Here is a 19,515-nt window from a genome sequence, read left to right as displayed (position 1 = left end):
TCCGCACATGAGGATGGTGCAGATAATTACTTTGGCGGGTCGTTCTTCTTGACATGTCCCTGTTATAACTCCTAAATTGTTATAATTCCTAGATTGTTATAACTCCTAAATTGTTATAACTCCTAAATTGTTATAACTCCTAAATTGTTATAATTCCTAGATTGTTATAATTCCTAGATTGTTATAACTCCTAAATTGTTATAACTCCTAGATTGTTATAACTCCTAAATTGATATAACTCCTAAATTGTTATAATTCCTAGATTGTTATAACTCCTAAATTGTTATAACTCCTAAATTGTTATAATTCCTAAAATGCTGGCTCTTGTTTACCGATTTCAGAATATGTCAGGTGGCTGGGCAAACAATGCGCGCCGCACGATTTTGGAGGCGTTCCAACATTCCGCTGTTGACCTCCCGCAACCAGCCCACACGCCGGAGCAATACTCTATGGGTCTTATCATTGAAATATATATCATATGAGAGCTATGAGTGTATTCATTGGCGATCTAATTGATCAGAATACTTAAGGGGAAGTGGCTCATCCCCCTCCCAGGCTCAAGCAAATCCAAAATGAGCATCACAAATGCATTCATATTTCAAATGATCCTTCCCTAAAACAGTTCTGCATATTCTCTAGAACGACTTTTTTTATTCATACAGGAGCGCTTTTTGGCTAAGTGTAGGTTTTTTCATCCCTGGTCATGTGACATCAACAGCCTTTGCTGTTAACGAAAAAAAGGCGCAGTTCGGCAGTCCGAAATAATCCTATGTTTCTTGTTGAATTCAACTAATATCTATTCTAAAACAAATTTTCTTTGTTAAGAATATCCAAGCCCTTTCTTTAGAATATAGTCATGAAGTTTTGAATATATTTTTGAGCCTATATTTTTTATCATACATCAGTGCTTATAGGCTGGTTGCGTAAAAATGTAGAGTTGCTTGAGCCCTCTTTCCCCTGCGAGAACTTTTAATTCAGAAGTTTCGCTGTTACAAAAGTAAAAATTTTGGGACTTCCAGACGCTCGCATCCGGCAAGGTCACATTCATATAAGGAGAACTCGTGCATCATCAGTCAACAACCCCGTGAATTACGACAAACTCTGGCATTTTATCACTAAAAATTATCATTCTTTTGGGCGGCTCGGTATGTGTTTGAGGAATTCTCGAGACCTGTGGTCTCGTGCGCCACTGATCTGCTTTTGAATTTTACCAAACAGAACCACCGCGGTTTTTAAAAAGGTACGCATATAGTTTTTTATTTCTCAAATACAAAAATATGTTCCTGATAATGCGTATTCCCTCACTTTCGATAAGAATAGATGGAGAAGAAGAACGAACGACATTCACATGATAACAACTTAAAAATCGTTTGACTTTTCTCCTAGAGTCGAGACAGCAGCTAATATTCTCCGAGGTCTTAATGGGATAATGAGCTTATCGATACTTTGTCATCTGGCGCCTTGTCTGGATTTTAACCTCTCTTCAGGCAAACGTGCGCTTCGGCCCCCTGCGCATGCGTGTACTGTGGCCAGAGCCCGCGATCTTGCCTGACAAAGAAACAAGTCGTGGCTGGATGGAATCCTACTAGCGTATGTGGCCGAGAGGGCCCGAGACTCCCCAACACTTCGGAGATAGTCGAAATCAGCATCCGAACCATCGAATCCCACAAAACTGTGCGTTTATCTGCTGTAGGGCTTCCGGATGGTCCCCGAAAATTTAGGTGTGCTCGCAGCTTTTGGCTAATGCTCGAATGCTCGCGCAATTTTTTCCGCCGTGCTCGCATTGTATTTTTGAGTCTAGGTGCTTTAGGCATCCTCTCTATATGTCAGCGTCCGCGTTTTACCTGCCTGTCTGCCTGCCCGCGTGAACTTTTTGTGGTCTTTCTGTGCTTTTCGCAACACAGTAATTGTCATGGACGTGTAAATAGACTAGCCTACAGAAAGGACTGTTGTCTTGTTTTGTTTTTAGATTATATTCACATTCAATAATTAACTTTGATTTATAATTAGCAGTTACAAGGTGTTTAGTTACATAAGCGCTTTTTGGTAGCATGGAGTTTGGAGCAGATCGGAGTTATAAAGGAGTTCAAGTTATATTTAATCACATCCTTAGGAGACACATCAGACGTAAGTTACAATCTTTCATTTAGCTCGATTTTTTACCTTAGAAATCTCAGTAGGAGTCTCTGTTAACAGTAGTATTTGTATTTAGTTTTTACCATCAAGTGACATCAACAACATTTTCCACTGGTTAAACTGCCTGGATTTTGGAGATTCCACATCCCCGATGTCGGCAACCCCTCCCTGCCCGGTACAGTAATCCTTGAATTATTTTTAACATTCTGGCGTGGTAACTTTCGGTTAAAGCCTATAGGAAGTATAAAATGCTTTCTGTCGACCTGTGATCTCCCTCTATACTCAATGTAAAGCCGAAAAATATTTATAAGCAGGTTTCTGCAAGAAAGATTTCTATGTGGGTTGTGCGTGCGCATGCGCATTGTCTTAGTATCTGTTACCTTTTACGCGCCCTTTGTTTCAAAATTGTCAACATACTCTTTGTAAGATAAAGAAAACTGCGTTAATTATTTGTGCTTGTTTTGAAAAAAAAGCTTGACTGATTTTGAAGCAGTCTCTTTTTAAGAGACCGCGACTGCGTTTGAACATTCTTCGGATGAAGTAAGATGCACTAGTTCTCTAGGTAGTTTTAAAAAGGCACTTAAGACATTTGTATTTAAAGAAATGTTTAATTTATAATCAACATATATATTCCTTTTATTTTTTATCATAGGTCTATTGTAATTATATTATTCATAGTTTTATCGTAATATTATTGTAGTTTGGCATTTGTTACTAGTTTTATTTACTCGATGTAATGCGCAGTTGAAAATTTTTATATTGATAATTGCGCAATATAAATGCAATAAATTATTATTATTATTATTATTATTATTATTATTATTATTATTATTATTATTATTATTATTATTATTATTATTATTATTATTATTATTATTATTATTATTATTATTATTATTAGTATTATTTTTGTTATTATTATTATTATTATTATTATTATTATTATTATTATTATTATTATTATTATTATTATTATTATTATTATTATTATTATTATTATTATTATTATTATTATTATTATTATTATTATTATTATTATTATTATTATTATTATTGGTTGGAAGCAATTGGCACTTGTTCTAGAGAGCCGTATACCAAGTTTGCAATTTGTATTTTTTTAAGAAATGCTAGACTGAGTTTGTGCAGTTTTGAAGAATTGCATGACTGCGTTTGAATCAATTGGTGCATGTTTTGAAGATAGCAAAGGTAGCGACTGAGTCCGCGGAGCAGCGCGTGTATTTTTGAAGAGAGCGCGACTGCGTTTGAATCAATTGGTGCATGTTTTGAAGATAGCAAAGGTAGCGACTGAGTTCGTGAAGCAGCGCGTGTATTTTTGAAGAGAGCGCGACTGCGTTAGTAAGGACTAGTGCTTGTTTTGAAGAGCGTGTGACTATGTTTGAAGCAGTTTGTGTCCTCTGCGGTTTAACTAAGCTGTTAGTTTGTCAACAAAAAAATACAATGCTAGGAGAGCTTTTTTAGTACTTTACTTGCCAATTCGCATCTCGACGTTCGATTGTTTATTTGAGGTGAGAAGGTCCAAACACATTGCCCCCCTCCCTTATTGATCGAATTACGGTTTTGCACTTTTCTAGATTATTTACATTCACAACACACATTGTATAACGGTAGGGCAATTAAATGTGCTGGGTTATTTAGTTTGAGTACGAAAAGAAAAGGTGAAATTTGACATGTTGTTCAAAGTTCAAAGTCTCGAACGATAATACGACACAAAGAGTATGACTCTAATTATAGTCCCTTCAATTTTAACAAAGCTACGATAGTCTAGTGGTCCAATCGGCTGTCCATCAATGCGAAATTTTTGCGAAGCGCAGGTTCAAGACCTTGACTACATTTTATTCTCGTTATTTTTTCCCCTTTTTCACTTTCAATTTTAAGTTACTAAACATGTTTTCTTATGATAAAATTCACAAGAGACACTGTCAGAACAATGTTTTTTTATGAACGATTCTCGGACAGACTTGAAACTCAACATAATCGCCAGCTATGCAGGCTGGTTGGCACCTAGACTCATGTACTCTTTGGGTACCATTTTTTGTTGTGCTTGAATGCTCGATTTATTAAAAAACTAAAAAATGCTCGGTCTCGCATAATAAACGGGGTGCTCGCCAAAGACCATTCGGAAATAATCTCTTATCTATGTGAGATATGACCAGGATTTCATGTGAAAGAAAGGACATAATGATACTGTGAAGATTCTCACTCAGTCATCTAATGACAATAACTGACCACTTAGATGGTGACGGGGGTGACATGTGACCCCCCTTTTGGCCGAAAAATAAAGGCTTTAAAAACATAAAGATATAAATCGTTGCAAATCGTTATTGCCGAATTGGATCTATCGCGATGCTATTCACTGGACAAAAACCAGACAATGTTCGTGACAGAAAGCCAGGCCACTGCACTAGGCGAAACAAGGCATGCATTTTGAATCAGAATGTTCTGACTGGCGGAACAGAAAAGCACTTTTCAACAACATTTTTAACCCTAAAAGATACATTGGATGTGGTCGAAGCAATTTCTAATCCTTTGCTCTAAAATCACTGTAAGACCGGTGAGACCCCCTAATAGATAGCAAAAGCGTAAGAAATTTATAGCAGTTGGTTGAATTGAATGCCCTAAAAGATAGGGCGATCACCATATCGTCTACTTTTATGGAGAGCTCTCTCCCTACCACTTGCTAGAAGGAGCGCTACCGGAAAATCCATGCTAGCACATAGTGGATAAGCAAACCGAAGCTGCGGGGAACTTCTCAACATGCCCCACCGGTTTGCCACCGCCTGCAATATAGCACGCAATATTTTGGGTTCTTACCATGAGCTTTTCAAGTTTTTTTGACAACATGCCGGCAGAATTCCATTAAAATTGTGTTGTGATGGATGCACTTGCACCCGAAAAAATAAAGCGCAAACTGGAAGATTTTTGCAAAATTTGCTGGGTCGCACGATTAGATATATAATAGTGTTTATCGACAGAATGGAGGTCTGTAGGCGTTTTATTGCAGCGCAACCATGGCGGATGGCGTTTTTTTTTTAAGTGTTTCTCCAGTAAAGTCCGATCGCGATTATAGATAGGGCCCTGCCAAACCAATTGTAACATTTAGACAAATTACAAAGAAATCTCCACATCAACAAATATAGAAGCATTCAGCCCACAATAATAAAAGTATGACACTTTTGTTGGCTCAAGTCTTCATACAACAAGAGCACTACCTGTTGGTGTTTTCAAAGGACATTTTTAGGATGTGAAAATAAAGATTTGCTATATCTTTGTATGTCAAGCTACGCTTTTATGTATGAGGCGACTTCGGCGTCCAACAGACACTACACAAAAACACACATTAGACAACATGCCCGCTATAGCGTGAACACAACTCAGACATCATGCAGATATGGAAATACAGCATCGCTAGCTGGCATCCAACTGCTCACGAATTCACAAACAACAAGCGAATGTACACTATATTCCTGAAATGAAGCTAAGTTTGCTGAGGCTTTAGGCTGTGAATTATTTAAATTCAATTGGCAACAACCTCAAGGAGGCATGGCCCTATTAATACCAAGTCATGGATGGACATGTATGGTTGTAGTTTTGATTGCTTGTCTTCAGGAATCTTCAGGTTTGTTTTAGATAGGTTTCGTGGTGTGCATGTGATAGGTTTTGATATCAAGAAAAGGTTAGGGCGAATTTTGAAACATTGCTAACTATGTTTCTGTCTGATGATCCAAAAAACTTTTTCCGACTTTGTTTCTTAAATTATATATATATTCGCCATTGTTACTTAAATTATAATATTTCATTCCTTTCGTTGAATTTTGTTCCGTATTGTTATATTTGTAAACTGTGACAAAATACTCTGAATTCCTTAATCTGAACTCAAGACGTTCCCATAAAAGATCTTTAATTAATATTTCAATACATTAAAAGAGTCGACTCCCAATCATTGAAAACCCTTGAGAACTCGACCTTATTTAATACCTTTAAACATTTACAAATATTCTAAGCAATTTCTTTAAATAATTGTCTGCTCTGATACTCAAGTAAAAAGGAAATGAATCCAACACGCATTTCTAAGTAACTCAACTTTTTATGTAACTTCAGCCTTTCTTTGCTTTGAAACATGTTTTCTTGGCTTTATTTTGGTTTTATAGACAGCTTGCGGACCATTAAACGATCGGAAATTCGAGGCCCCACAGGGTCCCCACCGACATTAGCAAACGAGGACAATACGATATTTATCATACAGTGTTTTAAGAAGGTTTCTACTGCAAAGTACATCCCCATACCGCTAATCGACATGAAAGCTCGCGTTGCACAGTACCTATATATATCCATCTAGGTATATATTTTACAATGAGTACCTTTAGTAATGGTAGTACTAATGAAGGAATTCAGAATTTCGGATTTTTCGGGGAGATAATCTCATTATGAATATATGGCAGTCGTTATACAATTGTTTAAATAATTTCAGTCCAAAGACTACCCTGGGTACCGAAGGCTCCGAGCTTCGCGGCGACAACATTTGAGTGAAGCGCTCAAATCGTTGTCGCCGCGAAGCTCGGAGCCACTTGTATCCAGCGTACTCAAAGACCGGAGGCATGGGTGTGATTTTTGATGCTGTTCTTTTCTGCAGCCGCCGGGATCACCTTCACCAGATGGCCAAGAGGTCCAATTGTTATTGAATACGGAACAAGAGATTATAACCTCAGTTGGGCTTATGAAGTTAATAATAAAACCCTGGACGATCTCATCTACTTCTACAAAGGATCCACGAGAGTCGGTACTTTAAGAATCTCAACAAGGCAGGTGACCATGTTTGGCGGTTTCGCGTCTTCTCATAACATTAGCACAACTGATCAGGCGACTCTGATCATCAAGAATGCGACTCTGTCTGATGCGGGAAACTACTCGGTGGAACTTACTGACGCAGACGACGGGACTACTTATATCATGAGCGTTGTCGTGAACGTTCAAGGTAATTGATGTTTTTTTATAAACAGCTGATTTTCATCTTCCATCTGTCCACCTTCAAAGACATCGTTCTATAATCGATTTCCGCACGTATGGAATGCCATTTTGTCAAACATGTTTTAGGTGGAGGCGGTGTAAATTTAAATGTGATGCAATTTCTTCCCGAAAAATAAATATCTAATGAATCACGTGACTTTTTAGGTCTTTCAAGGCGGGCAACCTTTACAAGATCGGCTGTGTATATAAAAATTCCATTTACGTGGGTTTCATTTTACTTGAATTCTTAGTTTTGAGAATAATCGTAGCCCAGAATTAAAAAATGTATCTCTTATGATTATAATAATCATAATTTTTTTAAGTTTCCCTCGCAATGAATGTGCTGAATTGCTGAAAGGCGCGTAGCCAACCATGCCACCTAGAGTAATCAATCAATTGCCTATCTGTGTGTAGTCGAATGATGTATGTTGTGACAGTGGAAACATTAAATCCACCTATTGATTGGTTTAGATGGTCAATTGGGTGCGCCCGATTCCCAGACTCGACAAGGATCTCCAATTCTAGTCGAAACAAAACAACGAATCCGTCTATAGCTTGCAATAGTCCTTCTTCTTATCTCTCCAATCGGCAGACTCATAACCAGGATTGGCTGAGGAAAAATGATACCCAATTTTGGGCAAGTCTCGGTCAGTTTTATTGTTTGACAGGCTAGTATCTATTATAGCAGAATATCCACAAGGAAAAATGTGTGTTTCTTTAAAAATGCCATTTATATATTATCATCTTCATCTCTTATCTACTTTAGTTCACTCCCCACCTCACCTGTAAAAAGTATCGAGTTTATGTAAATAGTATCGAGATTATCAAGCGCTTTAATAAGCTGATTTAATTTGAAGCTGTGATGAAGTTCACTGGCTGGCCGAGTAGTCCTGTCACTATTCCATACGGTACAGAAAACCATCCCCTAAAATGGACCTATTTGGTGGAAGGAAAAAATCTAGATGATCTCATCTACTTCTACAAAAAAACCACGAGAATGGGTTCTCTGAGAATCTCAACAAGGCAGGTGACTATGTTTGGCGGTTTCAATTCTTCTCATGACATCAGCACAACTGATCAGGCGACTCTGATCATCAAGAATGCGACGATGTCTGATGCGGGGAACTACTCGGTGGAACTTACTGACGCGACCGATGGGACGAAGTACATTAAAAGTGTCATCGTCAGGGTAGAAGGTGAAGAAGCTAGATCTTCGTGTATGTTATATAGATATGATTAGGAAAATCTAAATAATTTGAAACATTTGAATAGGTATTTACATTTGTTAAATAACCTGTCAGAAGTTCATGATATGTTTATGATGTTAATTGTGTTATTGCCAGCGTATTAGAAGTTGGCATAGAGTGCATAGCGTCTTTTCTAGCGAATCCTAGTATCATAAGTTTGTTTTAATGGGTAGTGAGAAATCGGGGCCTCCAAGAGCAGAGAGGCGTAGGCTGACAAGGGAGGGGTGGGTCCGCAGACGCAAACACGTGTGAATTCTGGAGATTACACATTAAAAAAGAAATCAATTATGAAGACGAAGACAGAATGGGCATTTACTGAAATCTAATTCATCATGATAAATTAGTACTTATATAGGAGACACTTGGAAAATGTTGGAAGTTGTGTTAGTAGCTTTAATGCGCTTTTTTCATATTTTGCAGAATTTATCAAGTTTACCAGTTCACCAAGCTCCCCCGTAACAGTTGAATACGGGAAACTAAACCACAAGCTCAAGTGGAGCTATCTGGTTGGTGGAAGAAGCCTGGAAGATCTCATCTACTTCTTCAAAGGATCCACGAGAGTCGGTTCTTTAAGAATCTCGTCAAGGCAGGTGGCCATGTTTGGCGGTTTCGCGTCTTCTCATGACATCAGCACCACTGATCAGGCGACTCTGATCATCAAGAATGCGACGATGTCTGATGCGGGAAACTACTCGGTGGAACTTACTGACGCGACCGATGGGACGACGTACATTAAATCTGTCATCGTTAGAGTAGAAGGTACCGTGACACGGTGATCTTTATTCGTTTTAAAATGGTTTAAGACACTTGATTGCTTGTAGCGAGTAATCAAACAGCTCTCTTTGCATATTTTAGTCAATTAGATCTCAAACTGTGACATCGCAAACATTTGTAACTTCTTTTATAGAAATTCTAAAGATCACCAGCTGGCCCCAAAGTCCCGTTAATATAACATACGGGGCGATAGATTATCTTCTCAAGTGGACCTATGTGGTGGGAGGACGAAGCCTGGATGATCTCATCTACTTCTACAAAGGATCCACGATAGTCGGTTCTTTAAGAATCTCGTCAAGGCAGGTGGCCATGTTTGGCGGTTTCGCGTCTTCTCATGACATCAGCACAACTGATCAGGCGACTCTGATCATCAAGAATGCGACGATGTCTGATGCGGGGAACTACTCGGTGGAACTTACTGACGCGACCGATGGGACGACGTACATTAAAAGTGTCATCGTCAGGGTAGAAGGTGGGTGAATTACGGCTTTTTATGTTATAATTGCAAAACATATTTTAGCAGAGTCACATTGTGGCCGCACCTTTGAAATCGAATTTTCTTTTTTACTTAAAGGCAATATCTTTGGAAACTTCTACTAGTTTTTTTTCTCCTTGACCATGATTGCTTCAATGGCTTAGCTTTAGAGAGCCTGAAGGGAAGGGACTGTGGGATCATTTAGCTTGACAGAACAAAGTCAAGATGTGCGTTGCCCGGCAAGCTTTCCAAAAGTGCCGACAAACTATACGCTAGATTCCAGCTCTCCATTTATTTTGTGAAATAATTGTTTATTCTAACAAGACAAAAATATCTATTTGAGAAGGCAATTGTTTGTGCTTCTTGTTTTAAAAGCATTCATAAAGTTCAGAATCTGGCCGAGCAGTCCTGTCACAATAACACAAGGCACGCAGAACTACCAGCTCAAGTGGACTTACTTGGTGGGAGGGAGAAACCTGGAAGATCTCATCTACTTCTACAAAGGATCCACGAGAATAGGTTCTCTGAGAATCTCAACAAGGCAGGTGACCATGTTTGGCGGTTTCGCGTCTTCTCATGACATCAGCACAACTGATCAGGCGACTCTGATCATCAAGAATGCGACGATGTCTGATGCGGGGAACTACTCGGTGGAACTTACTGACGCGACCGATGGGACGACGTACATAAAATCTGTCATCGTCAGAGTAGAAGGTCAGTGAATACTCCTACAGTCGTCTTCTTTATTTTTTATTACATCATTCCATTATCATTATTGTTATAATCATCGTTTGCACCATCATTACTTTTATCATCAAAACCGTCATCATCACCAGGACCATTAAAGTTTTTATCAATAATCGTGGATAAATATTCTTCTGTTCTTCCTCCATCATTAGTATCATCATCATCATAGCAGTAATCATCATCATCATCATCATAGCAGTAATCATCATTATCATCATCATCTTCATCATAATCATAACATTAATCGTCATCACCATTGTCATTATCATCAAATGTCATTATATCATCGTCAAAGTCAACACAATCAGCATCTTCCCCCACCATCATATAATCACCCGTATGATCATCGTCGTCATTAGTCTATACACCCTTGGCCTCACACCTTCAATACATTATATACGCCTTATATATATTTTTTATCATGAATTTATTATTTTCCTCGACCAATATTTTTTCCAGGATTTGCATCCTTCACAAGTTCCTTCAATAACCCAGTGTACATCTTGAAAGGAACTCTGAGTTCTCTAAAATGGACGTACAGAACGACGGAGGCGATTGATCGAGTCGTGTTCTGGAAAGATGGTGTCCAGATCGGAGAGCTCTCAAACAATACTAAGCTCATTCGTCAAGGGTTCGGATCGTCTCTGGACATTAGTGAATCTGAGCAAGCGACACTGATTATCAAAAACGCGACACAATCTGATGAAGGGGTTTATCAATGCGAGATTATAGACATTAATCAAAACACTTACAAACAAAACGCCACAGTGAAGTTTACAGGTGAGCACTCTTTTTTTTAAAAAAAGAGAATAATTACAATCTCTGAGATGGTCCATCATGCTATTCCGGAATAATGCCTATAATGAATTTTTTTGTGAAAGAACCCAGTATCTCCCCTTTCTAAAATTGACCAAAATATATCTTTGTTGTGGAAGAACGCTGTTTTGCCCCTAGGAATCGGCACTGAAATAGCCCCTGCTTTCAAATTTTCTATGTTGGGCACGTCTTCTGTCACGCATTCTCTCTTGAGTCACAGCCTGATAGTCAAAATAGATTCGGATTTAAAAGACAATAAAATTGTTTCTTTTAAGTGCCATTGGTTGTTCGTTCCAATGGTAACGTCACAGTGAACGAAACCGAGTCAACGGTATTATCTTGCTCCGTCTCTGAGGACGTTGCTCCTCCCCCAAGCGTCACGTGGTCTCGTGATGGACAGCAAAGAGGTGCTGGTGACAGCTTGACTATCTCTAGCGCTGGTAGAGCGGACACGGGTAGCTACCGATGCACGGCGAGGTCTGGTAACCAGCCAGTAGTGAGCGATGACGTGTACCTGAACGTACAGTGTGAGTATCGGACTTGTTTGCTTTAAAGCTTTTACTATTTTTTTTGATCGGGTATTTATTTGATTTAATTGAATAAGTCCGCATCTTAGAGTAAGACCGTCTGAAAAACTTGTAGGGAATCTTGTTTTCCTTTAATAATTGAATTATTAGCTGTTAAAATTGGCCCCAGGGACACTCGTTTTATGTACCATGCATTTTGTGCTTGATAATATTTACCAAATCATCATCCCGCACTGATGCTGCCATTGCCAGGAAAACATCATCAAATCAAGCCTAGTGTAGTCAGCGCCTAATAACTATCCCGATTCCTAATTGAGTGAACTCTCCATGTCCTCTTTCTACGTTCACAAAGATTATACCTAAATTGCATGAAACCTTATTCCAAAGATTATGCCTACTTACGCCTAATCTCATTTATTTAGATAAAGCTACAAATGTAACCTTGAGGTCTTCAACATACATAACGTGTGTCAATCAAGAGGTAGCCCTAAGCTGTACCGGGACATCCAACCCCTCGCCCTACTCATACGACTTTGTTATCAACGAGAAGACCTACACCAGCAATACGGGCACCCTTACCCACAATCCCACAGCAGCAGGGGTGATGCATGTCACATGTGTACCGCAGAACCGCGCGGGACCTGGGGAGAACGCCACGGTAGAAGTTCTGATCAAAGGCAAGTATCAGAATGTTAAATTTTACATTTTTTATCTAGGGAAATAAAGATGTTATCGAATAAATTAGGTTAAAAAAACTATTACATCACTATTACTCAAAATGACTGGATTTTACTATTCCTGTTGTCCGGATTTTTAAAACAGCTGATCTTTATGAGGTTCTCTTTGCTATTATAATATATAAAAACTGTATCTATCTATCCAGGTAGCCAGCATTTCACGTGATAAACGAAATGCATATTTCAATCCCCATACCTCACTAGTGAAATCAAAAAGAGAGTTTATCTTGCGAGAGTTTATCTTGATAGATTGTCATATTTTCACTTGAAAAGCTCTATTTACATATAGATGCATATTTTCATCCCTGTAGCTCCACCAGTGATCCCAGAAATCACCGCGGTCACATACAGCGAGAACTTATCTTGATAGATTTTCCTCATTTAACTTTAATGGGACAATGAGCTCTATTTACATATAAATGCTTATTTTCATCCCCGTAGCTCCCCCAATGATCACAAGGCCAACGCCATCACAAACAGCAGTAGAGGGAGCAAATGTAACCCTGGTGTGCGACGCGACGGGCTCCAGTCCTCTAAACACCACGTGGCTTAGGGATGGCAGGATTGTGGCTTCAGGAGAAAATTTATTGATTCCCAGCATAGGTCGTGACGAGGAGGGGGAGTATGTCTGTCAGGCCGAGAACTCCTGCTCAGCAGCAAACTCAACAGCACAAATTCAAGTGGACTGTAAGTGTGGCAAAAATTTCATTTTAACATTTACAATTGATGATACGAGCTCGTTAACAATTTCTGCAAATGCTCTTTAATTCTCATAGGACCAATAGATAAATGCATTCTATTATCATTTACACAGGTAACTTATTAGCATTTTATACTAGTCTTTAATGATTTCTGTTCACGGTTTCCCCACGTTCGACTAAGGTTCCAATGTAAGAATGTACGCGTGCGTTCGAACCCCAGTCATGGTGTACTTTTCGCTTTTGATTTCTCTGTATTTCTTTATCCGGATTTCCCATGTAAACACAGCTGGAAATATACACAGTTCACCAGGATGGCCGAATGGATAAAGAAATACAGAGAAATAAAAGTTAAAATTATACCAGGATTGGGGTTCGAACCAAAGCGTGGGTGTACGCGTGGGTTCGAACCCCACTCCTGGTATACTTTTAACTTTTATTTCTCTGTGTTTGTTTATTCGAATTTTATATGAAACACAACTGGAAATATACAGATTTAACCAGGATGGCCAAGTGGTTAAGGCGTTGGACTTAAGTTCCAATGTACGAATGTACACGTGGGTTCTAAACCCACTCCTGGTATACTTTAAGCTTTTATTTCTCTGTGTTTGTTTATTCGAATTTCATATGTAAACACAACTAAAAATATACACAGTTAACCAGGATGGCCGAGTGGTTAAGGCGTTGTACTTAAGTTCAAATGTACGGATGTACGCGTGGGTTCCAACCCAAGTCCTGGTATACTTTTAACTTTTATTTCTCTGGGTCTTTCATTCGAATTTCATATGTAAACACAACTGGAAATATACAGAGTTAACCAGGATGGCCGAGTGGTTAAGGCGTTGGACTTAAGTTCCAATGTACGGATGTACGCGTGGGTTCGAACCCCACTCCTGGTATACTTTTAACTTTTATTTATCTGTGTTTTTTTATTTGAACTTCATATATAAACACAAATGGAAATATACACAGTTATCCAGGATGGCCGAGTGGTTAAGGCGTTGGACTTAAGTTCAAATGTACGGATGTACGCGTGGGTTCTAACCCCACTCCTGGTATACTTTTAACTTTTATTTCTCTGTATTTCTTTATCCGAATTTCATATGTAAACACAACTAAAAATATACACAGTTAACCAGGATGGCCGAGTGGTTAAGGCGTTGGACTTAAGTTTAAATGTACGGATGTACCCGTGGGTTCTAACCCCACTCCTGGTATACTTTTAACTTTTATTTCTGTGTTTTTTTTATTCCACTTTCATATATAACACAACTAAAAATATACACAGTTAACCAGGATGGTAGAGTGGTTAAGGCGTGGGGCTTAAGATCCAATGTACAAATTTATGCGTGGGTTCGAACCCCACTCCTGGTATAATTTTAACTTTTATTTCTCTGTGTTTTTTTATTCGAACTTCATATATAAACACAAATGGAAATATACAGAGTTATCCAGGATGGCCGAGTGGTTAAGGCGTTGGACTTAACTTCAAATGTACGGATGTACGCGTGGGTTCTAACCCCACTCCTGGTATACTTTTAACTTTTATTTCTCTGTATTTCTTTATCCGAATTTCATATGTAAACACAACTAAAAATATACACAGTTAACCAGGATGGCCGAGTGGTTAAGGCGTTGGACTTAAGTTCAAATGTACGCATGTACGCGTGGTTTCGAACCCCACTCCTGGTATACTTTTAACTTTTATTTCTCTGTATTTCTTTATCAGAATTTTATATGTAAACACTACTGGAAATATACAGAGTTAACCAGGATGGCCGAGTGGTTAAGGCGTTGGACTTAAGTTCCAATGTACGAATGTACGCGTGGGTTCGAACCCCACTCCTGGTATACTTTTAACTTTTATTTCTCTGTATTTCTTTATCCGAATTTCATATGTAAACACAACTGGAAATATACAGAGTTAACCAGGATGGCCGAGTGGTTAAGGCGTTGGACTTAAGTTCCAATGTACGCATGTACGCGTGGGTTCGAACTCCACTCCTGGTATACTTTTAACTTTTATTTTTCTGGGTTTTTCATTCGAATTTCATATGTAAACACAACTGAAAAATATACAGAGTTAACCAGGATGGCCGAGTGGTTAAGGCGTTTGACTTAAGTTCAAATGTACGGATGTACGCGTGGGTTCGAACCCCACTCCTGGTATACTTTTAACTTTTATTTTTCTTTGTTTCTTTATCCGAATTTCATATGTAAACACAACTGGAAATATACAGAGTTAACCAGGATGGCCGAGTGGTTAAGGCGTTAGACTTAAGTTCCAATGTACGAATGTACGCGTGGGTTCGAACCCCACTCCTGGTATACTTTTAACTTTTATTTCTCTGTATTTCTTTATCCGAATTTTATATGTAAACCCTACTGGAAGTATACACAGTTAACCAGGATGGCCGAGTGGTTAAAGCGTTGGACTTAAGTTCAAATGTACGGATGTACGCGTGGGTTCGAACCCCACTCCTGGTATACTTTTAACTTTTATTTCTCTGTATTTCTTTATCCGAATTTCATATGTAAACACAACTGAAAATATACACTGTTAACCAGGATGGCCGAGTGGTTAAGGCGTTGGACTTAAGTTCCAATGTACGAATGTACGCGTGGGTTCGAACCCCACTCCTGGTATACATTTAACTTTTATTTCTCTGTATTTCTTTATCCAAATTTCATATGTAAACACAACTAAAAATATACACAGTTAACCAGGATGGCCGAGTGGTTAAGGCGTTGTACTCAAGTTCCAATGTACGAATGTACGCGTGGGTTCTAACCCCACTCCTGGTATACTTTAAACTTTTATTTCTCTGTGTTTGTTTATTCGAATTTCATATGAAACACAACTCGAAATATACACAGTTAACGAGGATGGCCGAGTGGTTAAGGCGTTGGACTTAAGTTCAAATGTACGGATGTACGCGTGGGTTCCAACCCAAGTCCTGGTATACTTTTAACTTTTATTTCTCTGGGTTTTTCATTCGAATTTCATATGTAAACACAACTGGAAATATACAGAGTTAACCAGGATGGCCGAGTGGTTAAGGCGTTGGACTTAAGTTCCAATGTACGGATGTACGCGTGGGTTCGAACCCCACTCCTGGTATACTTTTAACTTTTATTTATCTGTGTTTTTTTATTCGAACTTCATATATAAACACAAATGGAAATATACACAGTTATCCAGGATGGCCGAGTGGTTAAGGCGTTGGACTTAAGTTCAAATGTACGCATGTACGCGTGGGTTCGAACCCCACTCCTGGTATACATTTAACTTTTATTTCTCTGTATTTCTTTATCCGAATTTCATATGTAAACACAAGTGGAAATATACAGAGTTAACCAGGATGGCCGAGTGGTTAAGGCGTTGGACTTAAGTTCCAATGTACGAATGTACGCGTGGGTTCGAACCCCACTCCTGGTATACTTTTAACTTTTATTTTTCTTTGTTTCTTTATCCGAATTTTATATGTAAACACTACTGGAAATATACAGAGTTAACCAGGATGGCCGAGTGGTTAAGGCGTTGGACTTAAGTTCCAATGTACGAATGTACGCGTGGGTTCGAACCCCACTCCTGGTATACTTTTAACTTTTATTTCTCTGTATTTCTTTATCCGAATTTCATATGTAAACACAACTGGAAATATACACAGTTAACCAGGATGGCCGAGTGGTTAAGGCGTTGGACTTAAGTTCCAATGTACGCATGTACGCGTGGGTTCGAACCCCACTCCTGGTATACATTTAACTTTTATTTCTCTGTATTTCTTTATCCGAATTTCATATGTAAACACAACTGGAAATATACAGAGTTAACCAGGATGGCCGAGTGGTTAAGGCGTTGGACTTAAGTTCAAATGTACGGATGTACGCGTGGGTTCGAACTCCACTCCTGGTATACTTTTAACTTTTATTTCTCTGGGTTTTTCATTCGAATTTCATATGTAAACACAACTGAAAAATATACAGAGTTAACCAGGATGGCCGAGTGGTTAAGGCGTTTGACTTAAGTTCAAATGTACGGATGTACGCGTGGGTTCGAACCCCACTCCTGGTATACTTTTAACTTTTATTTTTCTTTGTTTCTTTATCCGAATTTCATATGTAAACACAACTGGAAATATACAGAGTTAACCAGGATGGCCGAGTGGTTAAGGCGTTAGACTTAAGTTCCAATGTACGAATGTACGCGTGGGTTCGAACCCCACTCCTGGTATACTTTTAACTTTTATTTCTCTGTATTTCTTTATCCGAATTTTATATGTAAACCCTACTGGAAGTATACACAGTTAACCAGGATGGCCGAGTGGTTAAAGCGTTGGACTTAAGTTCAAATGTACGGATGTACGCGTGGGTTCGAACCCCACTCCTGGTATACTTTTAACTTTTATTTCTCTGTATTTCTTTATCCGAATTTCATATGTAAACACAACTGAAAATATACACTGTTAACCAGGATGGCCGAGTGGTTAAGGCGTTGGACTTAAGTTCCAATGTACGAATGTACGCGTGGGTTCGAACCCCACTCCTGGTATACATTTAACTTTTATTTCTCTGTATTTTTTTATCCAAATTTCATATGTAAACACAACTAAAAATATACACAGTTAACCAGGATGGCCGAGTGGTTAAGGCGTTGTACTCAAGTTCCAATGTACGAATGTACGCGTGGGTTCTAACCCCACTCCTGGTATACTTTAAACTTTTATTTCTCTGTGTTTGTTTATTCGAATTTCATATGAAACACAACTCGAAATATACACAGTTAACGAGGATGGCCGAGTGGTTAAGGCGTTGGACTTAAGTTCAAATGTACGGATGTACGCGTGGGTTCCAACCCAAGTCCTGGTATACTTTTAACTTTTATTTCTCTGGGTTTTTCATTCGAATTTCATATGTAAACACAACTGGAAATATACAGAGTTAACCAGGATGGCCGAGTGGTTAAGGCGTTGGACTTAAGTTCCAATGTACGGATGTACGCGTGGGTTCGAACCCCACTCCTGGTATACTTTTAACTTTTATTTATCTGTGTTTTTTTATTCGAACTTCATATATAAACACAAATGGAAATATACACAGTTATCCAGGATGGCCGAGTGGTTAAGGCGTTGGACTTAAGTTCAAATGTACGCATGTACGCGTGGGTTCGAACCCCACTCCTGGTATACATTTAACTTTTATTTCTCTGTATTTCTTTATCCGAATTTCATATGTAAACACAAGTGGAAATATACAGAGTTAACCAGGATGGCCGAGTGGTTAAGGCGTTGGACTTAAGTTCCAATGTACGAATGTACGCGTGGGTTCGAACCCCACTCCTGGTATACTTTTAACTTTTATTTTTCTTTGTTTCTTTATCCGAATTTTATATGTAAACACTACTGGAAATATACAGAGTTAACCAGGATGGCCGAGTGGTTAAGGCGTTGGACTTAAGTTCCAATGTACGAATGTACGCGTGGGTTCGAACCCCACTCCTGGTATACTTTTAACTTTTATTTCTCTGTATTTCTTTATCCGAATTTCATATGTAAACACAACTGGAAATATACACAGTTAACCAGGATGGCCGAGTGGTTAAGGCGTTGGACTTAAGTTCCAATGTACGCATGTACGCGTGGGTTCGAACCCCACTCCTGGTATACATTTAACTTTTATTTCTCTGTATTTCTTTATCCGAATTTCATATGTAAACACAACTGGAAATATACAGAGTTAACCAGGATGGCCGAGTGGTTAAGGCGTTGGACTTAAGTTCAAATGTACGGATGTACGCGTGGGTTCGAACTCCACTCCTGGTATACTTTTAACTTTTATTTCTCTGGGTTTTTCATTCGAATTTCATATGTAAACACAACTGAAAAATATACAGAGTTAACCAGGATGGCCGAGTGGTTAAGGCGTTTGACTTAAGTTCAAATGTACGGATGTACGCGTGGGTTCGAACCCCACTCCTGGTATACTTTTAACTTTTATTTTTCTTTGTTTCTTTATCCGAATTTCATATGTAAACACAACTGGAAATATACAGAGTTAACCAGGATGGCCGAGTGGTTAAGGCGTTAGACTTAAGTTCCAATGTACGAATGTACGCGTGGGTTCGAACCCCACTCCTGGTATACTTTTAACTTTTATTTCTCTGTATTTCTTTATCCGAATTTTATATGTAAACCCTACTGGAAGTATACACAGTTAACCAGGATGGCCGAGTGGTTAAAGCGTTGGACTTAAGTTCAAATGTACGGATGTACGCGTGGGTTCGAACCCCACTCCTGGTATACTTTTAACTTTTATTTCTCTGTATTTCTTTAT

At 38.7% G+C, this 19,515-nt stretch overlaps 1 protein-coding gene and 31 non-coding genes across 35 annotated transcripts in view; all 32 read left to right on the top strand.

The window, feature by feature from the left end:
* Positions 1 to 1,469: 1,469 nt before the first annotated feature.
* LOC5502976 (hemicentin-1) overlaps positions 1,470 to 19,515 on the top strand; it is a 36,925-nt gene continuing 18,879 nt past the window's right edge. For 3 of the 4 annotated variants that reach the window (XM_048732394.1, XM_048732395.1, XM_048732397.1), the window contains exons 1-10: positions 5,563 to 5,773; positions 6,788 to 7,129; positions 8,019 to 8,357; positions 8,829 to 9,167; positions 9,316 to 9,654; positions 10,033 to 10,371; positions 10,864 to 11,184; positions 11,496 to 11,747; positions 12,170 to 12,424; positions 12,926 to 13,171. In XM_048732394.1, coding sequence (XP_048588351.1) covers positions 5,698 to 5,773; positions 6,788 to 7,129; positions 8,019 to 8,357; positions 8,829 to 9,167; positions 9,316 to 9,654; positions 10,033 to 10,371; positions 10,864 to 11,184; positions 11,496 to 11,747; positions 12,170 to 12,424; positions 12,926 to 13,171 — 2,848 coding nt within the window. In that variant the 5' untranslated portion in view covers positions 5,563 to 5,697. Of the gene's footprint in view, positions 1,722 to 2,010; positions 2,128 to 2,212; positions 2,312 to 5,562; positions 5,774 to 6,787; positions 7,130 to 8,018; positions 8,358 to 8,828; positions 9,168 to 9,315; positions 9,655 to 10,032; positions 10,372 to 10,863; positions 11,185 to 11,495; positions 11,748 to 12,169; positions 12,425 to 12,925; positions 13,172 to 19,515 lie in introns of those variants that run through there. The other variant, XM_048732396.1, reaches the window with a different exon arrangement.
* Trnal-uaa lies at positions 13,682 to 13,764 on the top strand. Its single transcript has one exon. It is a non-coding gene; the product is annotated as a tRNA-Leu (tRNA).
* Trnal-uaa lies at positions 13,999 to 14,081 on the top strand. The gene has a single exon. It is a non-coding gene; the product is annotated as a tRNA-Leu (tRNA).
* Positions 14,158 to 14,240, top strand: Trnal-uaa. Its single transcript has one exon. It is a non-coding gene; the product is annotated as a tRNA-Leu (tRNA).
* On the top strand, positions 14,792 to 14,874 carry Trnal-uaa. Its single transcript has one exon. It is a non-coding gene; the product is annotated as a tRNA-Leu (tRNA).
* Positions 14,951 to 15,033, top strand: Trnal-uaa. The gene has a single exon. It is a non-coding gene; the product is annotated as a tRNA-Leu (tRNA).
* Positions 15,110 to 15,192, top strand: Trnal-uaa. The gene has a single exon. It is a non-coding gene; the product is annotated as a tRNA-Leu (tRNA).
* On the top strand, positions 15,269 to 15,351 carry Trnal-uaa. The gene has a single exon. It is a non-coding gene; the product is annotated as a tRNA-Leu (tRNA).
* Trnal-uaa lies at positions 15,428 to 15,510 on the top strand. The gene has a single exon. It is a non-coding gene; the product is annotated as a tRNA-Leu (tRNA).
* Positions 15,587 to 15,669, top strand: Trnal-uaa. Its single transcript has one exon. It is a non-coding gene; the product is annotated as a tRNA-Leu (tRNA).
* Positions 15,746 to 15,828, top strand: Trnal-uaa. The gene has a single exon. It is a non-coding gene; the product is annotated as a tRNA-Leu (tRNA).
* Positions 15,905 to 15,987, top strand: Trnal-caa. Its single transcript has one exon. It is a non-coding gene; the product is annotated as a tRNA-Leu (tRNA).
* Positions 16,221 to 16,303, top strand: Trnal-uaa. The gene has a single exon. It is a non-coding gene; the product is annotated as a tRNA-Leu (tRNA).
* Positions 16,380 to 16,462, top strand: Trnal-uaa. The gene has a single exon. It is a non-coding gene; the product is annotated as a tRNA-Leu (tRNA).
* On the top strand, positions 16,539 to 16,621 carry Trnal-uaa. The gene has a single exon. It is a non-coding gene; the product is annotated as a tRNA-Leu (tRNA).
* Trnal-uaa lies at positions 16,698 to 16,780 on the top strand. Its single transcript has one exon. It is a non-coding gene; the product is annotated as a tRNA-Leu (tRNA).
* Trnal-uaa lies at positions 16,857 to 16,939 on the top strand. Its single transcript has one exon. It is a non-coding gene; the product is annotated as a tRNA-Leu (tRNA).
* Positions 17,016 to 17,098, top strand: Trnal-uaa. The gene has a single exon. It is a non-coding gene; the product is annotated as a tRNA-Leu (tRNA).
* On the top strand, positions 17,175 to 17,257 carry Trnal-uaa. Its single transcript has one exon. It is a non-coding gene; the product is annotated as a tRNA-Leu (tRNA).
* Trnal-uaa lies at positions 17,334 to 17,416 on the top strand. The gene has a single exon. It is a non-coding gene; the product is annotated as a tRNA-Leu (tRNA).
* Trnal-uaa lies at positions 17,493 to 17,575 on the top strand. The gene has a single exon. It is a non-coding gene; the product is annotated as a tRNA-Leu (tRNA).
* On the top strand, positions 17,652 to 17,734 carry Trnal-uaa. The gene has a single exon. It is a non-coding gene; the product is annotated as a tRNA-Leu (tRNA).
* On the top strand, positions 17,811 to 17,893 carry Trnal-caa. The gene has a single exon. It is a non-coding gene; the product is annotated as a tRNA-Leu (tRNA).
* On the top strand, positions 18,127 to 18,209 carry Trnal-uaa. Its single transcript has one exon. It is a non-coding gene; the product is annotated as a tRNA-Leu (tRNA).
* On the top strand, positions 18,286 to 18,368 carry Trnal-uaa. The gene has a single exon. It is a non-coding gene; the product is annotated as a tRNA-Leu (tRNA).
* On the top strand, positions 18,445 to 18,527 carry Trnal-uaa. Its single transcript has one exon. It is a non-coding gene; the product is annotated as a tRNA-Leu (tRNA).
* Positions 18,604 to 18,686, top strand: Trnal-uaa. The gene has a single exon. It is a non-coding gene; the product is annotated as a tRNA-Leu (tRNA).
* On the top strand, positions 18,763 to 18,845 carry Trnal-uaa. The gene has a single exon. It is a non-coding gene; the product is annotated as a tRNA-Leu (tRNA).
* Trnal-uaa lies at positions 18,922 to 19,004 on the top strand. The gene has a single exon. It is a non-coding gene; the product is annotated as a tRNA-Leu (tRNA).
* On the top strand, positions 19,081 to 19,163 carry Trnal-uaa. The gene has a single exon. It is a non-coding gene; the product is annotated as a tRNA-Leu (tRNA).
* Trnal-uaa lies at positions 19,240 to 19,322 on the top strand. Its single transcript has one exon. It is a non-coding gene; the product is annotated as a tRNA-Leu (tRNA).
* Positions 19,399 to 19,481, top strand: Trnal-uaa. The gene has a single exon. It is a non-coding gene; the product is annotated as a tRNA-Leu (tRNA).

Source organism: Nematostella vectensis, chromosome 9 (genome assembly GCF_932526225.1).
Source record: "Nematostella vectensis chromosome 9, jaNemVect1.1, whole genome shotgun sequence".
In the NCBI taxonomy this organism is placed as follows: Eukaryota; Metazoa; Cnidaria; class Anthozoa; order Actiniaria; family Edwardsiidae; genus Nematostella; species Nematostella vectensis.
The sequence above is the reverse complement of the archived record's forward strand: the minus strand, read 5'-3'. Positions and strand labels throughout refer to the sequence as shown.